This window comes from Toxotes jaculatrix, chromosome 19, assembly GCF_017976425.1.
Source record: "Toxotes jaculatrix isolate fToxJac2 chromosome 19, fToxJac2.pri, whole genome shotgun sequence".
Classification (NCBI taxonomy): Eukaryota; Metazoa; Chordata; class Actinopteri; family Toxotidae; genus Toxotes; species Toxotes jaculatrix.
In genome coordinates this window covers 14488206-14511906 of record NC_054412.1, presented here as the reverse complement: position 1 = coordinate 14511906, position 23701 = coordinate 14488206, and the positions used below count along the sequence as shown (strand labels likewise).

The following is a 23701-nucleotide window of genomic DNA, read 5'->3' as shown; positions in this document are numbered from 1 at the left end:
GTGGTGCATCTTTAGCCATCTGGTTGTGATGTCCGCTCTGTGAGACCCACAGAGAGAGTGAAAAAGAAAGAAAGAAAGAAAAGAGGAAAAAAGAGAGAGAGAGAGAGAGAGAGAAGGAGGGAGGCATGTTTCAGAGAAGGTGACCTTGCGGTGCCGTGCTTGGTGGGGGCTTTTGCAGGCTTGACTGTAACACTCAAAACATCAGAAAGACACTCCTTCATTTCACACACAGACAGACAGCGTCGAGTACAGTAGCTGTTGGTGTTATCTGGCTGATTGAGTCTGCACTCATTTTCACGTTTTACTGCACAAACGTTCAAATGCAATAACTTGCATGTGTCAGTTATTTTCAATTTGAGAATCAAGTGAAGGTTTTATGCTGAAATAATGATACACAGATAAGTAACAGGTGGAAATACAACTGACACAATGGAAAAGTAACTTGTGGATTTCTGAGGTGTTATAGTGAACGTTGCATGAATTTTGATGACAATATTCATTCATTATTCATGAAAATGCTTATGCTAATATTAGAAAACTCGAAGTAAAGACAATTTGGCAACAAACTGTGAAGCTGATTATTTTTTTCTGACATAATTTCCACAGCCACTTGAGCCGTAGACTCACAAACAAAAGAAGAGGTGGAATTAAGCCATTTTTAGCTGTTTTTTCTTTTTTTTTAATTTAACAAAATGTCTAAATTCAGCAGTGTTAAAGACAGAGTTTGGTCTAAGTAAAATAAAGTCTAAAGTCTGTTAATTTGTCAGTTTTTGACCGTTTTCAGTATTTGACACTATGGACACATTTTGCTACCAGCTCATACTCTTATATACATACTAATAATCTACATAACCCAACATCAGCGTCATTTACAATATATCAGTGCATTTAAGTGCTGTCAGAATGTGAAGTACTTTGTAGCAGGGTTTCTCATTTTGCTATGCAGTACTCTCAAATGAAATTGATGTGCCATCTCATAAAGTGAAGTGGAGAGGGCAGAAAATTGGAAAGTTGAGAGAGAATGATGGCAGTCCTTGACCTTCATTCCCTCTCCTCTCCTCTCGTCCTCACCTCTTCTCTCCTCTCCGCTCGTCCTCTCCTCTCTTCTCTCGTTCTCTCTCATTCTTGAATTTTCCTGTGAACATGTCTTGAACAGCTTTGTGTTAAGTTGCTTTTTCTGTCTGAAGTTCCTGCAAGAGCGCACGTATGACTCTCAAACTTTTTACAGAATTATAGTATCAGCATTGCCGACCTTGGTTTTTGCTCTGAGTCAGTCTTCATGCATTTTCTATTAACATTGTTTGTGTTAGCTTTTGAGCTACAAGTTTAGGTGTGAGTTTGAAGTGGGCCCTCATTCGATTAACAGAGGCTTCTCAGACAAAATATGGATCCCAGATAAATCCGCTCGAAGCTCGCAGGTATTTTCGATCTCTCATAATGCTGACGTGACTGTATTGAGCTGTGAGACTCTGACACCATTCATCTTAGCGGCTTTTCTTTTAATTACTGCTCTCCCATGGGAGCCAGTCGGGTAGTTAAACAGAGAAATCAGCATTACAGCAATTATTGGCTCACAATGAAATGAATACAATCTTGTCATCTGTAATCATTGGGGGCGTCTATGCCTGGGAGAAAAAAGCTTCTCCTTTCTATTTCTTCAGTAAGGGGAGGGAGTGTATAGTACGTGGTTGCAGGGGGGATCGTCTACCTCAGTGGACCAAGGTAACAATTCAGTGCTAAATGTCAGGGTTCTCCTGCCTGTCGCTCTGTCTCCAATCTTTCTTTTCGGTCTCTATTGTATGGTACAGAATAAAGCTGAGTTCCTATGAAAATAATATTTACATAACAGTCATGTAAAAAATGCCTTGCAGCGTTTACTGAACCTTAGCACATGCAATACAGTCTGCACAGTGATTGTTAATGATGCTGGAAAGGCTGAAATCTTTAAAGCTGCTCTAATCTTCATTTTTATATTAAAAATGTGTCCCACCACTCTCATCACGGATGTTATTCAGACACAACAGGCAGCTGTTTTTAGTGAAAACACCACTGTACATACTTGCCCAGACCAAGTGAAAGTAAGTGGAGCACATAGCTGCTGAAGAGCCATATATTTCCAGTTGGAGTCGGTGGAAGCCAAAACACCTCAATTGGGCAACTTAGGATTGTTCACTTTATCATCTTCTCAGAACTTTTACCTTTACCTGCAGAGGAGTTAATGCAACTATTGTCCACTTCTTATAACCTTCATTTATTGTACAGAGGGAAACATAAGTGATTATGCTTCGTACACAGTCCTACACATTCATCTGGATCTGGATTCTTCCCAGTGTAATTGCCATCTTCTGTTGTTGGTGGTTGAACAGCCCAACTGAAGCGGGAGGTGGTCAACTCTTGCTCAAGGGAACATAGGCAATAGCTTATTAAAGGGGGGAATTAATTACTAATTTAGTTTCTTATTGTCACAAGCTAGTGTGACCACATGACTAAAATGTTAGTTGTGTTTTGCTGACACAATCTTTGTTGTTTTCTGTCCTGACAAACTCAGACTCTTTGCAAATGTCATCAAATGTAAAATGTAACACACTCCACAGTAGAGGTTTAATGTGCTAGTTGTGCTAGGGATTCTTGGCTGATATGTATGCTCTTCCTCCGCAGCTACAGAGCGATCTGGACCAGGAGTACCAGGACAAATTCCGCCGGTTACCCGTGGAGATCCAAGAATTTGTTCAGGACAGCAGCAAGGCCAAGCTTAGCGACGACTGCATCCATGGAAACCTTGTTGCCTCCTCAACGACAGAGAAGCTCAACCACAAGGCGTCGCAGTCGGAGGACGACATGGAGGAGGGCTCGTCGGAACGAGTATACGACACATCCCTTTAGAGGTTTAACCTCGGCGCTTTGCTTCACACTGGGACACTGATTGGTGGAAGTGTTTGTGACCACAGATCTTTGATGAGACTGCCCCAACCTAATTTTAACCACTGGGAGGATTAGATCTAATCTGAGCCTGAATTGGTGAGTAGAGGTCCTTTCGACGTAGAGTGCAGTCTTGTCCAGAAAACCATTTCATGTAAATAGTACTTTTTGTGTATTTGTATGTTACCTGTATGTTGTCGTCTCTTTCGGTACGGCCACAGGATGTGTTACAAAGCACTAACTATTTGCAGGAAATAACTTACTTGAACTATTGCACAGAGAGAGTAGTTTCTTTTTATTATTTTTTATTCTCATGATATTGACAGTAGTAGTGGTCAGTGAAGTGTGTGGTGCCAAGGTCTTGAATTCACTTACAGTGGACAATGTCATTTAAGTGGAGTCAACTTGTACTGTAAAGAAACCACTGCATATTCCGCCTTTAAAGCTTCCATCTTTATAAGATTTAGATTCACCCTTCCATATTTGCACTGAAGGCTCACGACATAACTATGTAACTCTTTTACTTTAATCCAGAGGCACTGGTGGCTTGCTGGTTCTCGATTTTGTTCTCACAGAACTAAGCCTATGTGTTGCTGCTATTTTGTTTTAAAACCATCATTTTTTTAACCATTGTTTGGTTTGTATAAAATTTGGCATGGTAATATTATGCAGTGATCTGTCGTTCTTTTCTTTTGGGCTAGTTTTTAACAAGTTTGCATTGTTTGTGGGCAGTTCTGCCTGGAGAGGAAGTGAAGGGAAATTGTGCTGTACAGTATCTGCATGTATTTGAACAACTGTAAACGTTACAGTAGCTCTGTAGCAGAGATGTTTATTAAATGTAAATCTATTTTCTCTGAAACATTTCAACTAAACCTGCAAAACAGTGGATCCAATGTGGCTTCATACATCACTGTGGCGTAAGCTGAGCGACACACCTCTTTCTTATAGATCCGAAATTAGCTTGGCTCAAGTTAACAGGTTGCTCATTGTATTCTTTACCTTTGTCCCCTTGAACTAAAACAGTCAAACCAGGACATTCAAACAGAAGAAGAGGATCCCGCTGTAGTTTTATAGAAGTGGCCTTCCTCTTAACTGGTTCACTGTGTACCTACAGGGGAATGTGTGCGCAGTTTCCCAGTACACAGAGCAGATGCACGGGTCAACAGGAAATATGTCGCCCACTGGCATTATTCTCAATATTCACCTACAATTGGTAGCTATAGTTTGAAGTGGGGAAACAGTTCAGTTATTTTTAAGCAGACCCCAAACGCTCAGTTTATATCTGCAGACCACCAGCGTTAACATGATCTCATGAATAACTGAACTATTTCCTCTTTTAACACATGAACTGTGCCCATTCAGTAACCACAGGGAAGTGTTTTTTTATTACTTCCTAACTGTCCAGTGCCATTTAACTGACGGGTGTGTCATTTGATATAAAATCATACTTCAGCTGATTTTCCTTTTAAAAAAAATGTTGAAAGTGAAGGATTACCTGACGTGTACAAGTTTAAACTACTTTTTAAAATGATGATATTGATGTGAGAGTCCTGTGCCTTTGAATAGGTTTGCCTTGTTTGATGTTGAATGTGTGAAATGCATCATTGTTTAAATCGCCATTATATTATATGAAGCTGTCTGATATTGAATAGACCGTGTGCACTTTTTAGTACAGTACCACTACTGAGTAATGCTTGTGATGAGCAGTATTTGACATGTGTCTCATAAGAAATGCGAGACATCCTTCTTTTATGTCTTGAACCACTTTATTTAACAGTCCCCCCTCCCCCTCCTTCCTTCTCATCAACTTAAGTGTATGCACTCTGGCAATGTAAATGTATGTCTGACATAAAGGATAAAACATGAAGTTGATTTAAAAAAAAAAAAATAGTGTAAAGGGAATTTGCCTGTAATTAAAATAAATGTGGCTATTATTGTACTTTGCCGGAGTGGAGTTGTGTGTCTTTTCGTTTGTCTTTGGTCAAACTAATATGTGTACTTGTGTTTTCAGTTTTACATCTTCAACTTTTATGTCTGTGGACATGATATATTTTTAAAGTGCTGTCCTCCATTTATCATTATATTGTCTTTATTTTCTGAGCTTCTCCATCACCCTCTTGTATTCAGTTATCAAACAGTTCCTTTGCTGGAATGTTGTCTTATTATTTTTTTTTTAATCCAGTTCCATAATTGTGGGTTGTTTGCATTTTGTTTGCCTTCAAATGTGTCACTTGTCGTCGTCTTGTCATGGCTTATTGTTTTACTTGAAACAGAGATTTCATTGTGAACCCACAGTCTTTGTAACAAGGCAAAGGCTTGATAATAATGCAGAGAAAGAGAGAAAAAACAGAGTGCAACAGAGAAGACTGAAACGTGTATAACTGCACGGCAGAAAGCAGGCCACATGTGAATGTCAATGATCCAAACCCAACTATAGAAAGCGCTTTGAGAAGCATCTGTGGGGCGAGTGGGCATGTATGTGCTGTGTGTATGTAGGTAAATGTGTATGTATGTCACACTCAGGGGCAGGGGGAAGCGGGGAGAAAGCCTTGATGACCTACTTCCTATCATCTCCTAGGTAACAATATCTTTGAAATAACACCTGAGAGGAACATGAATTCAAGCACTTCCGTGACTGAATCACTGGTCGCCACTTGAAAACTCGAGAGGCACTGAAATCAAACGGAATTGTTAGTATTTGTGTCAAAGGACACCACTTCTGATTCATGCAAATTTTGCTGTGATACTGGTCACTATGCAAGACCGCCCGTGTCATAACTAAACAAGTGAGAATATACAGTATGTGCACATGCATGTACACGCTTGTGGGCATGTTTTGTATTACACATCCTGTGCCTATTTGACTCTTCCTGCACCTAAAACGTTTAATGAATCACTGTGTTTCAACCATAAAAATCCACCTCAGTCGCTGTGTGCAGTATGTTTGCAGAGTATGTTTTCTGTCAAGTTGATATCTAACGATTGTGGTGGTTTTCTTTGTATAAGCTTGCTATGTCTGTGGTTGCAGCTTGTGTCCATGTGCCTGTGCGTGTGAATTTTAGAGTGTGGTTCATATGCGTGCGCTTGTTTGTGCGTGTTTTGTGTTTTCCAGACTTCATAAACTCTATGTCCTTCTCAGTCTCAGCTCCTCAGCAGAATCCCAACAGGCAACAGGAGATAAGACAAGCCTGGTCGCCCATAACAACCACTGTGACCATTCAGAGGCCTCCGTGCATACCAGCAACTAGGAAGTGAGCTAATTAACCCAGAGTTCAGGACGGAAGGAGAGCGGCTTTTTAATAAGATTCTCTGGGTTATATAAACAGTGACGCCCCTCCAAACTCCCAGGAATATTATCACCCTGCGTCTGTCCATCTGCTGCGGGGATGAGGAGGAGGAGGTGTCCTGTAACTGGGCTTTAATGAGGCACACCAGGACAGCAGAAGAGGAGAGGACCACAGGGTGCTGCTTAGAAGGTACGCTGAGCAGACACACACATACACAGATAGACACATAAACACACAGAGACATTTACACACATTTTAGCACTAACTGAAAGGATCTTCACTGACTACTTTCAGTCCTTGACCTTAAATCTAATCCTAGCCCTTTTCCACTTTGCCTCAAATATCGTGATCCAAACCTAATCCTAAATGCAAGGCATAACCTCAAAGTCATGTTAACACTAAACCTAACCTTAATCTAGCCTGGCTCACACTGTAATTCTAATATTATCCCTAAGACCATGTCCTAAATTCTAAAATGTCCCCTTGAAATGGATGAAGAAGGGCACAGTGCCCTTGCCTTGCAGGGTTCTCCTCACCAGCCATTCCATCATATCTTTTTTAGACCATTTAGTCCTCGAAGCTCAGAAACACTGGAGCATTCAAAGTATCACAGATATACATATATATTTTGTTACAACAGTTATTGTTGCTTTTATATTCTATGGCACAATTGTGGATAAACTAATTAATTTCACAGCGACTGACTTTTAAAGAACTCCAATGATTTTACACATGAATATTAGTTTGCATCATGGGTGGTACTACTTAACCTGTGGAGACTGCAATTTTCTAACAGAAGGCTGAACCTATAAGCTGCAGGTAGAGACCTGGGTGTGGGAACTGTAGGATCCACTATTTTTGGAGCTTAACCTCTTCTGCATGTATTGCCATTCTTTTTTTTTTTTTTTTATCTTCCTCTTGCAGTTCCTCAGACTGTGTACTGTGCAATAGTGAGGAAAATCCCTTTAAATTGTAATACTTAACTATTTTCCAGAGATAAGGATGTATTTCATTCAGATATAGCTCCCGAAAGACCTTGTCCTCTCATTTTACACTGGCAGTTATATTTAATGTGCATATCCTCTAGCTAATTTTCCCCAAAATCTATCACAGCGAAAGTTATATGGCAAGGAAAAATGGATGAAATACTTTTTCTGCCTACATATCTGTGATCTATATGGAGTCCAGAACAGAGAAAAATCCTCCAAAGGACTTTTTCCTAATATAAATGACTTTCTCTTGATTCAGATTCTAGTTGTGAATTTAAGTCGTAAATATTCATGTCAGCCTAAAAAGACTGGGAAACTCTATTTCACATTATAGAAACCGGAAATACAAACCCTGCGCTGCAACCCTGCAATACATGAAGTGATGCCCTCACTACTGAGACACACGGTTTTTAAAAAAAAGCCCCTATAAGAAAAACAGTGCAGCATTACTGTGACTTTACAAAGGGAGGAGGGGGAGGCAGTGTTTGTCTTTATCAACGCATGGCGGCTACAGTAGTCAGCTGTTGGAGAAGCAGGGAGGAGCTGGATCTGGTTCTGCTGGATGACTCACTCTGTCAACCCAGGGCACTCTCATTCACTCATTTGCACACACTCGTATACGCGTACACAAAACAGCGCGCACGCACTCAGGCAGTTCACGCGCAGGCACGTTTGTTGAGGAGAGGGGCGGGAGGGGGGAGTTGGACGCGCGCTGCAGCTGAAGAGGGGTTCCTAATCAAAGCGCATCAGGGCCGTTCATTCTCCACTGGAGGGCGAGTGGTACAAGAGCACCGGGACGCTCCGGCAGCGGGGAGACAGAGCAGACAGTCGGAAGGAGACGGGATAGAACAACAGCAGCAGCAACAGCAGCAGCTGGAAGACACACGCACACACAGGCAGAGACAGAGACAGGCAGCCACACAGAGAGAAAAATCCCGACCCGGACTCTGCAAGAGCATCATTTCTTACCGCCGTCTGACTGAACCCGTCCCCGTCTCCAAAACACCGAAATCACGTAAGGATATTCAGAGTTACTGTGCTGAACGTAGGCTCGACTGTGTTGAATGTAGATGTGTTCAGCTGTTAGACGGATGCTGTGGAAACGGGACCTTTCATTTAAACTCCATCACGCTAGCTTCCAGAGGCTCACGCCAAATCCTGCTCTCATCATTCAGATATCACACATTCCCTCTGTGCCTCACTCTGCCTCTCTGTCTCCACACACACACACACACAGCTGGAGACAGTAGGCTTTGCTAGCTAGCTAGCGAGACGCGTTGAAATGGACCTTTAGCAATTTGATAGCGAATTCACTCTCGCTTTGCTTGGTGCGATGACTTCTCTTCCAGGTAAATGCGACACGAAAGAAAGCCGCCGCGGCTCGAAAACTGGATGAAATGCAGGGTTTGTTGATGTTTCCACAGACTGGGAGGTTAGCCAGTGGAGCTAGCTGTAGCGGGACAGAGCAGAAGCCAGCCGGCCGATGACAGACACACTGCACACTGCACTGTGGCCATAAAACTCAACGGACTAACCGACATAGACTCTTTCTTTTTGTGTGTGTGTGTGTGTGTGTGTGTGTCTTGTATTTGCACAGATGTGTGTACATAAGGGTTCGCTGCGCTGTAATGTTTACAGCTTATTGAACTGCCAGATAATTTTAGTGCAACGTTAATTTAATATGTTGAACCGGTGCATCCGGACAACACTGCTGCTGCTGCTGCTGCTAGTCAGGCAGGGAGCTCGGTGAATCTGGGAGCTGCAGCTGCCATGCATACATCCCAGACAGCAAGGTGTCATTGATTGACTGTCAGGGCCAACAGACAGTGCTTGTTTCTAACGGGAACTGTGTTTATTTTGTGCCTATTTTAGTGTATCTGCAATGACATATCCAACCAGCAGTGAGATGGTAAAATAATTGATTTTTTTTTTAATTTTATATCTGTCAAAATTATGTTTATGTTTAGGCTGTTTTCAGGGTAGTCACTCCATGTGCATCAAATGAATGAGCGAAAAACATGATGAATGTTAGATCTTGATGTTGTTACCTTGTCAGTTTGCTGTCTGCTACTTCTCATCCGTTTATATTTAGCCAAAGATATTTAAAAAAAATTGTGTCTTTCTTTGATACTAGTGGAAATGACAGCATTACTTAGTTTGACAGAGTCAGAGAGCAGGTTTCTATTTTCATAACCTGTTTTATCACATACACCCAGGAGCTAGAGAGTGTTATTTGTTCAGGAATAACCCATGGGCTTATTTGCAGTTCAAATAGCCCATAATGTATTATTTTGTTCAAGCTTTCGCTTGGGTTGTCAGCCTCCAAGCGTAATTGACAAATGTGTGTAGATTGCGCCTTAACAAACTTGTTGCATCAGCTATTCCACCTGTTCACATTATACATATACATCATGGGGCATGAGCTATATTTGCAGAGGAACCTTTTCTTCTTGTAAAATGCATCACAGGTGTGTTATCGTGCATTGTAAATGTTGTTTGGCCACTATATCTTATCTCAACGGGCTTTTGGACATGGACCACAGAGTGTGTCAGGGTCTATTATTGTAAAATTAGAGAGGGTTGTCTCCCAGCCCTTCTTTCAAAGTTTGTCCTCTGCTGCCCATGAAAGATTGCCACCATTATGTAAAGAAAAACAAATTCTGCTTTGGCTTATTGACATTGCCGCATAAACGTTTCACTGGCGATTACAGGGGCAAACATTGCCCTCCCTCACACAGTAACAATCCCTTACCTGTGGCTTAAACCTGGGCTGTGAATCGTTTTGATGAATAGAGGTGTACTAAGAAGCTTAAAGGCTAACTGAGGGTGTGCCGGTGTTTTTATTATTTTCTTTTTTTGGACCAGATGACATTGTAAGTGTTATGTCTTTGGTGCACTCAGTGGTCAGTAGCTTTGATAGAAATTTCTGCTTATTTTCAGGAGGTGCTGTGTGGCACAGTGCTATCCCTCTGTATGTGTATTTGGTAATAGGATGGCAGAATAATTGAGGCTTTAATGATAATCCCTATTAGTTTTTGCAAATACCTAATTGTGATCATAATTATCACCTGCTGTTATTAGTTTTAAGGATATGAGGAGCAAAATTCAGTACACTTTTTTGAAACTTGTTGCACTTTTATTATCATGCTGGAAAACAACCAGTACTACATTCCCAATTTAATGACATTTTGGTGTCACAGATTTTCTGTACTATTCTTTGGAGAATTTGTAGACTTTGTGAGCGCTGACTGGCTGAATTCTGAGAGTTTGCCTTGCTAATATTGATACAAATTTCACTTCAACAGATTAAATATTTTCCTCTTGCCAGTCTCCATCTCCCAGGTGTATCCGTTTACACAGTGAACCTGGATTCTGTTTTGGTCTAAACTGAGCGAACTCACCCTAGCGCGTCCTGCTTGAAATGTATAGCATGTATTTTACTCTGTGCAGTGCAGGTGGTGTGGGTGCGATTTAATTTACTGTTCAGAATTGGATGGACTGAAGGTACATTGAGTATTTTTTTTTTTCAATATCTCTGTGAATTTAGCCATACAGAATAACAATATTTTTGCTCTTAGTCACAGAGGGGCTAACAAGAAAACTAGATTTCGATTCTTGGATTAAATGGAAGTGTATAATGGAGGAGGAGGAAAGTAACAAAATATCCTAAAGTCAAGTCTCATCAGGTCCTGGCACACACATGCCAAGCCTGGCGTTACTCTTACAGTTTCAGGTTTTACAAATGTGACTGTGTTGCAGCCACAGATATTAGAGTGATAAGGCTATGAAATGTGTCTGCGGCACACATTTCCTTGTGTTGTCTTTTGGGATTCCTGTAGTTCTGCGCTAGGCTCAAATGTAGATGTAGGGCTTGGTCCAAATGGCAATGAAGTGAGAAAATCTCTTTTTCTCTGTGTGTATGTTTTCACAGTGGCATACTTGCCAACATCATATTGAATTGCTTTGGGTTGGAGGTTTATTCTAGTGGGACTTAAGTTGGAATCCATCCCTCTTTACTGTACATCTCGATTGCTTGTTTCTTTTTTTAGGGCTGGTGTTCTCCCTTGCTCGCTTCCTCTCTTTATTTATTCTGGTGCTTCTTTTTTTTTCTTTCTTTTTTTTTAATTAGACATGTCTGGTCTTGATTAGCGCTGCTGTCTCCAGTTCTATCACTTTTGTTTTGATGGGGCTATCAGGTTTTTTTATCGCAGCACAGTTTCTTCTCACAGCAGCCTTGACAAAGGTGTCAGTCATCCTCGTGGATGTTTTAAGGCCTCACAGAGAGATCTGTGAATGTGGCAGTACAGACAGACAGCCAGATGGATTGATAGGCCAACAGAGAAGCAGACTGGCACTCCAACTTGACAGGCCCAGTGTTGCGGTACTATGTTAAAAACATGTTGAATCACAACCCTCGACGTGTCTGCTCCTATTGTTAAAATCTGACAAGCTAAGGCTGTTCTAAAGCTGTTTGTCGATATTGTGATTTACTTTATGTTTTCCTTGGCAGGGGAGTACAGGGATGTGGTATGTGCTCATCTCCCTGTGTGGTTCTGTCTCAGGTTCTGTCCTTCCTACTGTATAACAGGGTTTTAGACCTCAGCCAAATAAGTCCAGATTCAGGTCTCTGTGATTTATGAAATTCTCTCTCCTTCTTACCGTATGTCCTTTTTTGTCTCTGCAGGCCAAGACATGAGCTTCTCCCACTGAACATTATTGATGCTGAACTGGTGAGTTTCGGGGGTTGTTCACTGCCAGAGATCACTGCAGCAATACACATTTATTTTTCTTGTGTTATTTTTATTCGGTCCCTGTTATTTTTATTCAGAACTGTCGGCTAGTAACCATCTGGTAGCAATTGGCGAAAAAGGCTCTGTTCCCAGAATTAAGTATAACCCAGGCTGCCTCTTCAATATTAGTTTCTTCTTTCCAGAGCATCCAGTTCATGATTGCATATTAATAACCTAATCTGCATTAAGTCAATTGATTAAAGTGTATGCATAATGTGTGTGAAACATATGGCCTCATCCTGCCTGTAGGCCTACCTGACAAGTTATGTAATCGGGATGTCTCGGTGTGTAATCTAATGTGTTTCCGAATGCACAAAAAAACCGAGGGGGAAGCTAAAAAAACAACAATTTAGCACAGATATCCACTTGACTCTTTTTGATATTCTGTATTTGAGGCCTCATTAGAGAATACAGACGCTTTTTCCTCCTAAGCATTCCACATTGTAGACAAGTTGCATTGAGTGCTGCAAATGACAGACATTTTATTGGCTTTGGTGCTGAATGATGAAAGCAAGAGCTCTAATTTTTCACTGTATCTTTCATACAAGACTGATGTGCAGTGATCACCCATCCACGGCCAGACATCACTCACTGTTAAGCAGGTTGCGCGGCTGCTGCTGCTGTTAGAAGAGCTAGAAGCTAGAAACTGTAATGGGGCTGAGAGGTGATTGCTCTCTATAATATGTTCTGTATTAATGATGTAATCTCTATTAATGATGTAATGTGTAGCATGAAGGTTGTCTGTCTGCTGGGCCTGATTCATTTTCAAATGCTGTAAGTGTTATTGTTTTAGAGGGGAGAGGTATACATTTTCATTATCCCTAAATTATATTTGCATCATTGCAAGTACTTATTTAATATTTAAGCTGATGATATATGACATTGAATAGGAAAATAATATTATAAGGATGGAGCTAATGTTTCAAAACAGAAAACGTGACAGAATTTATTTTAGAAAGGTCACACAAGTCAAATTTAATAGCTTGAATCTTAAAAAGTGACCAGCTTTCAGTAGCAAGAGCATAAATAGGCAGTTTTATTTTTTCAAGGTGAGGTAGCACCTTTTAGCTGTCTGTAGTCAGTGATTCCCACATACTACAGAACCCTTAACACACAGTCTGTAAATATGAAACGTGTATATGACTTTTCACTTGATCAGGGCGTTGGTCCGGACCAAGCCTTTGATCTGGGGCTCCTTTCTTGTTGTGGTTTTTGAAAATGTGGTGTTTTGTGGCTCAGAATTCTCAAGTGCTCGTAACACTTGTATTTCCTTCCATTTTTTCCTAATGTGGCTGCAAATTAGCAAAGATGTAAGAGATGGGAACACAGTTTCCCTCTTTGTAGTCAGTGAGGGATAAAATGGTGCACAATATGAACATGGTTCATGTGTCTCAGTTTTGTGGTCATGGCTCATTTTATTTCAATAGGTATTTAGTCCAGCAGGGAAAGTGCATTTTGCTCCTGTTAAGGTGTATCTTTTAACAGAACATATCGATTGCCCAGCTTGTGATAATATTATAAAATAATGTGAATGCAACACAGACTCAAAGCTTGAATGACCTATACTGTTTGAATTACATTTGATAGAAATTCCTTTGAGTAATAAGAATGTTTTTATGTAATGGAGCATAAACTGTATGTGTGTGTGTAACGAGCAAAGAATAATAGAGGTCTGTGTTCTCTCATATATATATACATATATATACATATATATATAAAATCAGACAGCATTTATTAGTAAAAGACATCAGGTTCATCTATTGTTAGATTCAGTGGTGCCTCTGATAAAGCACCTCTATCAGATTCTTCTAAACGATGAAAACTCAAATGCTATTAGTAGAGGCAGCAGTCATACATCAACACTGCCTGCACGAGCAGCGATGGCAGCAGCAGAGTCAACATGCCTAAATCAATTCCCACTGCAAATGTTTGCATGGATCCAGCACCCAGAAACACTATCCTACCCTTAGCTGCATTTTCAGACCTTGAAATTCATTGAAAATATGGATGTGACAGTGACCTGAGGCTGCATCCAGGCAGACACTTTCAAAGGAACTACATCTTTAAATGTAATCTTGTTGTGGGAATTAAATGGCTGTTTTACAATGGCAAAACAAAACATTTCCATGTTCATGTAAATGAGCTGAAGCAGCTTGTTTTGCAATATAAAAGTGAAGTAACAGATGTTTTAAATCATTGTATTGTATATGACTATGCAATTCACTTATCAAGAATATAGCTTCAAGTATAGCTAGTTGTGAAGAAAACTTAGAATGTCTACATCTACTTAAGCTACACTAACGAGACTGGATATGGGCTCAGTTCAATCTTTTTCTTTTCAGAAAACATAGTCTTATTAGGACTGGGTGTAACTAACAAAGTGATTCAGAGGGAGCACTTGCATAGACAGCTGTCTAAGATACTACATGAAACGCCTTATCATTATAGATGTGCAGCTCTGCTGGCCTGTGACACAGCTAAAAGGCTCAGTAAATCCCAGCATCGCCCTCTGCTCTCTGCACTGATAAACCACTCAACTCCTCTCCATCAGCCTCAGCTTCAAACACAACATAGCTGATCAAAACTTGGCCTCAACCCTTACTGGTCCAGATGTTGTAGATTAATATGCGAGTGCACTGTTTGCTGCTTAAAGAAAGTGAGAGATCAGTGATGAGAGAGGGTGTCTTCACTACAAGGGTAAGTGTGGCTGGAGGGTGAATATAATGACAGGGGTATTCTCTGCAGACTCTCAGCCAACAGCACAGAGAGAGAGAGAGAGAGATGGAGAGCGAAAGCAAAGCGGACAGAAAGAGAGGGAGCCACTTACTCTCCAGCAGATGGGAGCTGCAGTCATCAAGTCAATATTTACTCTTTCTTAACAAAAAATTGGCAGCATCAACTAAGCTGATTCAGTAGCAGGCAGCGGGAGCATCCTGGTTTGTGTGAAAGAGGCTTCGAGGAGTAAAAACAACACTTCAGTGATGATAATTGTAGCTCGGCTAAACGTGTGCACTCTTTGATTCTTCCCTCCTTCCATCCCCCCTTCTCCTTCTTCCTTCTTCCTACTCGCGGTGTGCACATTCACTTTACCCATGGCTCAATCCACTATGGGGATACATGTGAACGCAATTTGCACTTCCAATTAAACTGTCGACCTTCGCTCCAGAATGCAAAACTTGATTCTGTACGATCCTCTCCTGGATTGCTATTATTACCGGGCCGGCCCAATAATAGAGAGAATAGGGCTTTACAGTACACTGACGAGGATCATTGAAGTCAGCAAAAATAATTGCTGCATTTATCACGCTGTCAATATTTGAGAGGGGAAATTAAGAAACCTTTAGAGACTCAGCTATTGATTGATTTTGCATATTGTCAGTTCATTTATTTGTTTTTTGTGACAGAAGCCACCAAGTAAAATCAAACCCCAAACCAAAAGCTGCTCCACGTTTGTAGTCATCAGAGGATAGGTTTTTATATTACAGATTTTGTTTTTATATTACAAGGATTTTCCCTGTAATATAAAACCAGTGAGCTTCAAATGTGTCAAATGTAAAGAGGTCCTGAAGTCGTCCTCAGGAGTGACAATATATATATATATATATATATATATTTTTTTTTTTTTTTTTTAAATCTTCAGCATTTGTGAGATTCAGAGGGGGACACAGCTTGTTCATATGAAGATAAAGAGCAGTGTGAAAGAATTAGCTGAGACGCTGAAAACAGCAGAATACATTAGGCAAGGGTTAGCCTAAAGCATGCTGCCGAGCCTCTAACACAGCTCCAACACATGACTCGCTGGCCAGATCAGATGACTAGATAAACAGCAGGAATGTTGCTTCTTCCTCTTTTCTACAGGAGTGTTCTTGTCTGACTGGGAAAGCAGAGAGTGTGTGCGTGTGTGTGTGTGTGTGTGTGTTTGTGTGTGTGTGTGTGTGTGTGTGTGTGTGTGTGTGTGTGTGTGTGTGTGTGTGTGTATACAGTATATGCCAGAAGAGCATCTTTAATCAGCCCATTACTGTATGAGATAACAAGTCCAAGCAATTATGTAACATTTAGCAGCTGAGCTTATCACTTATCCTTCTCAGCTAAGTTAAAATGCAGAATACAGAGCACGGCACAATTGCCTCTGTTTTATTATTGACTTACATAATCTAATGGCTGCGAGGGGATGCCTGGTTTTATGCAGATATCCCAGAAGAAACAGTGTGAAGTATTTAATATGGGGGCTAATTTATGTCTTTATTTGTTTTCATGCATTGAGAAACAAAGTGGATTTTAATGGCATTTTTGTCAACCGTCCTCATGAGTTTACAACTATTATAATACAAAATGAAAACTCTAAGATTGAGGGAAACAAACAAATTTCCGGCTGAGTATAAACACACAGTATAACGGGCAAACAGTTCCCTCACATGGATTTCCGACCAGTGCCAGATATTTGTCAAAGGCCCCCGTTCATTTCTCATCAGCCACTTCTCGCATGTCATTTAAACAAACCTCTGGGCTTAGCACATAAATCCATTAGATGGCTATCATAACAAACTGGGGGAGTAATGTAAAGTTTACAAAAGTGTCACAATCAAAGCACATCATAAGAGGGGTGTTGTAAATCTAACTTTGGCAAATGCTGGGAGACATTTTTTTTCCCTAAATGACACTATGACAGCACATGAGGAAGAATAGGAAATTAAATATACCGTATGTAGCACGTTATTTATACAGTTTTTCCGAGCTGCACTCACTTAATCCTGAAGGCAATTACTCAGGGAAAACTGTCTCGAGCTTCTTCAGCTTGCTTTGTTTCCATGCCCCATCAGTAAGTCATTTTTACTTTCCTGTGATCTCATCTCCTACACGAAAACGCCACACTTATCTAGAATGTGTGACTTGAGAAATCCCATAGAGAGCAGTGGAGTTGGTTCGTGAACAGAAAATAAAGGCTGAAATAAATACGAATGAGAGGCCAGTCATACATAAAAGCTGTTGTGTGTTTCACAGAGAGGTAGTCAATCATTTCACAACAATGTTTATCCTCCTTGTCTCAGTTAAAATTGACTCACTCATTTTGCTTATACACACTGATGCCAGAGTTTGAATCAACAATGAGAAGAGAAATTGTTTGACTGGTTTTATTGTAGTGCAACACACTGAAAAGAATTGTGAACCATTTTAACCTGAGACCTTGAATTAAAAGCTCTTTTCAGACATGCTCTTCATTATGTTTGTTTTTTGTATTCTTTTTTTCTCCTGGTGTAAGGAGAGCAGAGGTGCAACTCTGCAACTACAATTTTTCTTGTCCCTTGCAAAAATTCAAAATGTCTGATGAAAAGTGGCCAAAATGTTTTGTAGCTGCAATTTTTTAAATGAATGATTTCAATCAGAGCTAACCTTACTGAGAAATATATTGCTCTTTCCGTGACTTCTACTGAATAAAAGCCTCCCCGTGTTTTGGCAGCTTAATTTTTTTTTAAGATGCACTAGCAGCAGTAGGAAGTGTTTGCATTAGCAGTAACTTAACACAGCTCCTGCACTGTGCGAGAGTGAACGTGAAACAGCGAGGCTGTTATCAGTGAGGTAAAATTAAAAACATTAACGCCTAATTACATGCTTCCCTCATTTCCTATGAACCAGGCAGGTTTGTGCGTAGTTTGAATCCCGCGCGGGAATGACAGACTCTGGCATTAACAATGAAAACTAATCTACTGTACATAGTGGTAATTACAGAATACAAATACCTTGAATTGCTGTTGCTGAAAAAACACATGACGTATTTAGCACTTGTTTAATTTTTTATAATTTTTAATTATTATTAATCATGTCATGTTTGAGTAGAATCATGATGGAATATTTATGTAACGAAGGCCTGAGTTTGACAGCCAAAATGGCATCACATAAACAGACGAAGGCAATGTTACAGATTCATTGCCTGAAAAGAGCTAAAGGAACGCTGAAGTGCTGCAGGTTTGCTGCAGTCTGCAGAGGCTTCATTCATATGGTATTTCATGTCACACTAGGACAAATTATGCTGTATAACAGTTGAGGTTGAATGGTTTCCTATCATTGGTAGTAAAGACAATATCCCTGAGACAGTGACCTTGGATCTTAGACTCCATCACTGCTAATGTAATCCACTAATTAGCCAGCACATTGGTGGAAGGGGAGAAGTGCTCTCGATGTGAGTGTGTGTGTATGTACAGAGAGACCCAGACCTAATTTTGTCCTTGTTAAAGAGTCGTCCATCATTCTCCAAGGCAAAAGGAGTGATGTTCTCACTGTGTTCTCTCTCTGACTCACTAAGTAGAAAAACTCTCCCTCTCACCTTTTCTCTCTGCCTGGATTTTACTCTCACTGGCTGTGTCTCTCTCTCTCTCTCTCTCTCTCTCTCTCTCTCTCTCTCTCTCTCTCTCTCTCTCTCTCTCTCTCTCTCTCTCTCTCTCTCTCTCTCTTGGCCCTCAGGGAGCTGGCTCCTGACAACATCACACAGAAGAGAAAAAATTGAAAAGTCAAAGTGTATGTGAAGTGTTTTGGTGTGTGTGCATCTCTCTCTTTGTCTGACTGCCTCCCTCTCTTCCTCCACCGTTCTCTGCTTCTCTAAGGACGCCTCTCCTTTTGTCTGTACCTTCCATTTCAATTTCACCCACATGCTACTGAGAAGACAGTAAGAAAGAGTGTTGTTTCCAGTCATTCATCCAGTTCAAGGCAGTGCTGGTTTGTAGTTTCAGCGTATCTATAAAATATCTCTAGATTAAGTTGTGTATTCTATTGGAGCCGCGTGCATTTAACATATAGGTATTTAACAATACTTCAGTTTCTTCACCAGCCATTTTTCACATTGTAAAAATGATATAGAAAACACAATGATCGTCAATCAGTAAAACTACAAAGTCAAAGAGGATTGAAACCATGCTTATGTCTGTACGATAATGAAACATCCAGTTTTGTTCCTGCTTTTCAGTCATTTTTTTTAGTGTTCCTGTTTGTCAGTGTTTCCATCCGACAGAATCATGCTATGAAACAAATACAGGAGTGTTAGAATAAACCTCCCTTATTTTTATGGCTCACTGCATCAGGGCTCTGGCCACAGAATCACTTTCCAATCTGGCGACCCTCCGTCAACCCTCTCAGGAACCCCACCGCCCTACGGGACACAGCTGCATGAAAAACAGGAGGTGGGGTTTTCTCAGAGCTCTCCTCCGGTCAGAGAGATGCTGTTACCCGATGTCCCTTTCATGACAACTCTCAGAAGAGCGTTGTAGAACAGGAAGTTTTGTGACATCGGGAACAAAATGAGAGTTAAATTCTCAATACCCTGACAGGTGCTGTTCATGGCAGCGAAACAGCCAACAGTGAGTCCCACTGAGAGCTGCGTGTCAGGCTGCTGGTTGGTTTCGATTTCCTGAGGCGGGAAAGCTGTTAGTTCTTGATCCACCCAGTCATCCTTTTCACCTCTAAGCTAGCTTATAGCAGACAGTTTGATGGTTGTCACCATTACAGTCATTTTACACACCATATGAAGTTATATATACAAGCTTATTTTTTAGATTTGCCACTTTTCAGCTTTTTAGTGATGTCACACTCGTTTTATCACCACATTTTTCCTGTACGTGTGTGTAAAAGTTTGTGTGTGAAGATTATGGTAAGGTTTTGGCAGTTTAATTTGTGAAGCTGTCTTCTCCGTATAAGCAACGTCAGAACTGACGTCACACTCAGGGAAGTCCAGGTCACACTTCTTTCAGTTTTGTAAATGCAACACACAGGGAGAGGCACAAGGTTTATGGGCTGGCTAGCCTTAGGCTGAAGGCGTATCACGAGCCTGGGGTTAGCCTAGCAACGTAAAAGTGCATGTGTGTTATTTTTAGATTAGACTATTCCAGGTAACATGGATAATGTCACTTCCCCTGCCATATCCCATCTTGTGATACCTGTGGGAGTGTGTGTGGTTGGCTGTGTTAACAGTGCTGTCCTTTTAATCAGCACCCCTGTGTGTTTCCCCCGTAGAGCTGTCACTGGTTGAGTGATGATGGTAGAGCTGCCACTGTTTACACCATTTAAATCCTCTTGCAGGCAGGGGTGAGATTACCAGCCTCTTACCTGTTGCCCTAATCAAAGGAATTATTACCGCACCGCTGGATGTTACTTGGAATAGCACCGTCTAAAAATACACACATACTCTAAACACACATGCAGAAAGGGCAGAAGGAGAAAGCTCAGGTAGCAAAGTACATCCATTCTTTGTTTGATATTTTGTATCCATCACTGGACTATAATAGCAGTGGTGCTTGCTGGGAGTTTCCATGGTAGCACTCTTGTGCTTTGGCTTGCTAGTTCAGTTTCTGTGAATTGAAAGAGAGAATTGAAAGACTTACTTTGAAAGATTCACATATAGAATAGAAAATGATGCTTTTTACACTGTTCTTCTTCTTCCTCCTTCCACTTCTTCGACTTTGTCAATGGTTATTGTTGTACTTGTTACTCTTTGATGGATTTGATAGATGAAGGATACCTGATTTAAAAAAAAAAACACAACAAAACAAACAGGACCACAACATTACAGTACTTCATCTCAAATAAAGCAAATAATGCTGAGTGTGTGTAGGAGTTCACTACTTTCTTTTCACCTGTCTCAAACAAAAAGCTTTGTATCCAAAATTAAGCCACAACAACAAACCAGAGCCTCTTTGTTGTACAATTGAATTCATACTTGTACCATTAACTTTGAAGGGATTTCATTGCGTTGCTAATTTACAGAGCACTTAAGTCCTTAGTAGCCAAGGTAGGGACATCTTAGCTGTCCAACAATCCAGGCTGAAGACCAGGGCTGACTGAGCCTTTGCTGTGACAGCCCTCAGGCTATGGCCTGCCCAAGGGGATCCTGTTGTCTGCTTGTCTGTGTGTCTCACTGTCGTGTTCTCACCGAAATGCTCAGCATAATATAAATGCTGATCTCTGTATATGTGACATGACTTCCCCTTTTTTGGTGCAGAGCGTACCCACTGATCCTCTCCCCTGGCTGAAGAGGCCTGTGAACAGCTCTTGTCCAGTGAGGCCACTTGACATGTAGAATATGTGATCCACATAAGCTGCCACTGTGGGAGAGGCCCATCCACATGAAGAGGAGAGGGAGTGAGAGAGAGAGAGAGAAATATTGCAGGCAGACGACTCCAAAGACAGAAAAGATGGAGCAGGATCAATACCTAGTAGATCAATGGCAGATTACCTGCTGAAGAAATATTGACTCTTAAAATCAGTTCGTTATTACTAATCCTTTTTTTTTGATTTAGTTCTATTCCCCCATGAGGTAAATTGTTTTCATTGAAAGTCTGCAGCTAGCCTTTGTGGTCCTCTGTGGTTTACATGGGCTACTCATAGAGTCATTTCATTCATAATCCTGTTCGCTGTGACATTATGCCAGATTAGTAATCAAGGACCCCTCCTTTGTGTTACATAACACAGTCAGAATTCCTTTCAGCACTTGGCCTCAGTAATATATTTTTTATGTTTAATGTGGTATATCCTTGTGGCTATTTCAGTCCACATTTGCTTTCTAACCTTCTGTTTTATGTGTACACATGAGATTCATATAATTGAGCATTGCTAAAGATGGTTCCCCTGGGAAAGGAAAAGGTCATACAGGAAGTAGTAGGCAGGGAGCTTGTGTAAATGACCAAACAATGGATATTGCAAGGTGACAGATTTTTCCAGGATAACCTCTTTCGCATGGGTTGTCAAACAGACGGATGGCTGTACTAATTGCATGCATGAATACATGCACACAATGCCCAGAAATTATATTAAAATCATAATATATAATCAGTCATTACATTAATATTGCAATATTGTTGATTGTCCATATAAACATATTGAGTGAGACTCATGTTGAGTACTTCATGTTAAATGTTTAATGAATCACTTTTGTTTCATCTTCTTCAAAATGTAGCTGGAAAATGTACTGTGTGAAAAGCCTTCTGTGAAACGGAGCAAAAGAGCCAGTCACAGGATACGTTTTTTTTATTGGGCTCACAAAAATCAACATTAATAAGCTAGGATAATCCCAGATGTAAATAAAATTGACAGAACAGCAACTTTCCTCACTTAGTTGTTGAAATCTATCCTGGGCTGTCTATGCTTATCTGGCACAGTTTATCTTGCAAAGCGATTGTATAAAGAAACCATTACAGCCATACTTCCTGTCCTGCACAAGTCAAAGCAAGATGGAGCTGTGGCGATGAGGTGAGGAGAGACACGGGCAGAGCGCAGTCATAACTAAGTGCAGGAAATGTTGAGGAATTTGTCTTGTCTTTCTTGCGGACAGAGGGACACAAGATGGCCTGCCAAGAGGAGGATTATCCCTATTCCTATCTATAGTTCCTGTTTCTCTCCTCCGCTCTGTCTCTCTGTCTGTCCCTTTGACCCAATCTGTACTTTACCTTTACATTCTATGCTTTTAGCAGACTCTCTTATCAACACTGACATACCTACCACTCAAAAGCTGTGGCAGAGCAGATGCGGAGGTGGTGCCGTTTGTCTTATTTGCCAGCTCATTTCCACCGCGCTCTCTGACGAAGGCAGCCTTTCTTAAGGGAAGCGGCTTCCTATTAAAAGTTTATTTAGCAGACGCCAGAGGAATGATTAAAATTCTGCACAAGCCAAATAGGATGAGGAGTGTGTGTGTGTGTGTGTGTCGGTCGGGGGGGGTGATTATACCCCAGTGTGGTGTGCACGCACATGCTCGTGTAGAAACGTGCTTGTGTGTCAGTGTCTTCCCTGAAGGCATCACAAGCATCTGTAATATCACTGTAAGTGTCCATGATGAAGCTGAACAATGAAATCAGCATGACGTTGGATGTCTGCACTTAACTAATTTCTTCTTTTTTTTTTTTTTGGTCCCTCTCCCTTTTCCTCTATCAATCTCTTTTTCAGAGTGGTCCAGTGCTGTCCTCCAGTGTTTCCCCTCCCCTCAGTTTTCTGTCCCACTGTCTGTTACCTGGTAAGTACTGTCAGATTTACCTCCCACACATACAGTACAGAGGCTTGCAGTCATTTTCAGTCCTTTACGTAATCATCAGGTCACTGCCTGGCTTGAACTGCAAATTGCTGCCACCTTTATAAAACATAGCATCATTTCTTGTTAATGTAATGGGATGTGATATAAGTGATGTGGTGGGCATACAATACACATACATTAGATGAATATAATGAGTATTGGTGCGTTGTTGCTTTTCCTCTATGCTCAGATGTGTGCTCTAGACAGCGTAGGAAAAGTCCAACCGACCCACAATGTCAGAAATCAGAGAGGTTAACACATCAATGAATAAAGTTTGAGTTAAAGAATATGCTGGCGTAGGGACTCAGATTAGGGCTAAGTTGTCTCCTCCCTGTGTAATATTTCACTTTGTTCTACTTATCCTACCTTCTTATTCCTCTTATTCTGCCTACCAAAATTCTGGATATGTCTGTATACTTGGAGAAATGATCACAGAGCAGCTTGACAGATCAAATTATTGTACAAATAGCCATTTTCAGATCTCTGTGACTCCCCTGGTAATATTGCCAACCGGGAGAGATCAGTTGTCATCTCACTACAATGTCAAGCGGAGTTACAGAAGCCTCACACTTGTTGCACGTCAGTCCAATAAAATTCAGTTTAGATTATTATTTATTCTGGGTAAACTGGGGAATAGAGAGCTTCATGCAAAGGTACAATCCCCATGTG

General features: G+C 40.8%; 2 protein-coding genes across 7 annotated transcripts in view; both read left to right on the top strand.

Moving 5' to 3' along the window:
* The window catches only part of LOC121199354 (1-phosphatidylinositol 4,5-bisphosphate phosphodiesterase beta-1), a 104990-nt gene extending 100138 nt beyond the window's left edge, over positions 1 to 4852 (top strand). Inside the window, exon 35 of one of the 3 annotated variants that reach the window (XR_005896442.1) lies at positions 2659 to 2793. Coding sequence is in view for 2 of the 3 variants with exons in the window: in XM_041063952.1 (XP_040919886.1) it covers positions 2659 to 2883 (225 nt within the window). In the remaining variant the exon portion in view is untranslated. Of the gene's footprint in view, positions 1 to 2658 lie in introns of all 3 variants that reach the window. The other 2 variants (XM_041063952.1, XM_041063953.1) reach the window with 2 other exon arrangements.
* Positions 4853 to 7997: 3145 nt separating this feature from the next.
* The window catches only part of LOC121199355 (1-phosphatidylinositol 4,5-bisphosphate phosphodiesterase beta-4-like), a 68705-nt gene continuing 53001 nt past the window's right edge, over positions 7998 to 23701 (top strand). For 2 of the 4 annotated variants that reach the window (XR_005896444.1, XM_041063955.1), the window contains exons 1-3: positions 7999 to 8210; positions 11880 to 11925; positions 22909 to 22975. The gene's annotated coding sequence lies outside the window, so the exon portion shown is untranslated. Of the gene's footprint in view, positions 8211 to 11879; positions 11926 to 22908; positions 22976 to 23701 lie in introns of all 4 variants that reach the window. The other 2 variants (XM_041063957.1, XM_041063956.1) reach the window with 2 other exon arrangements.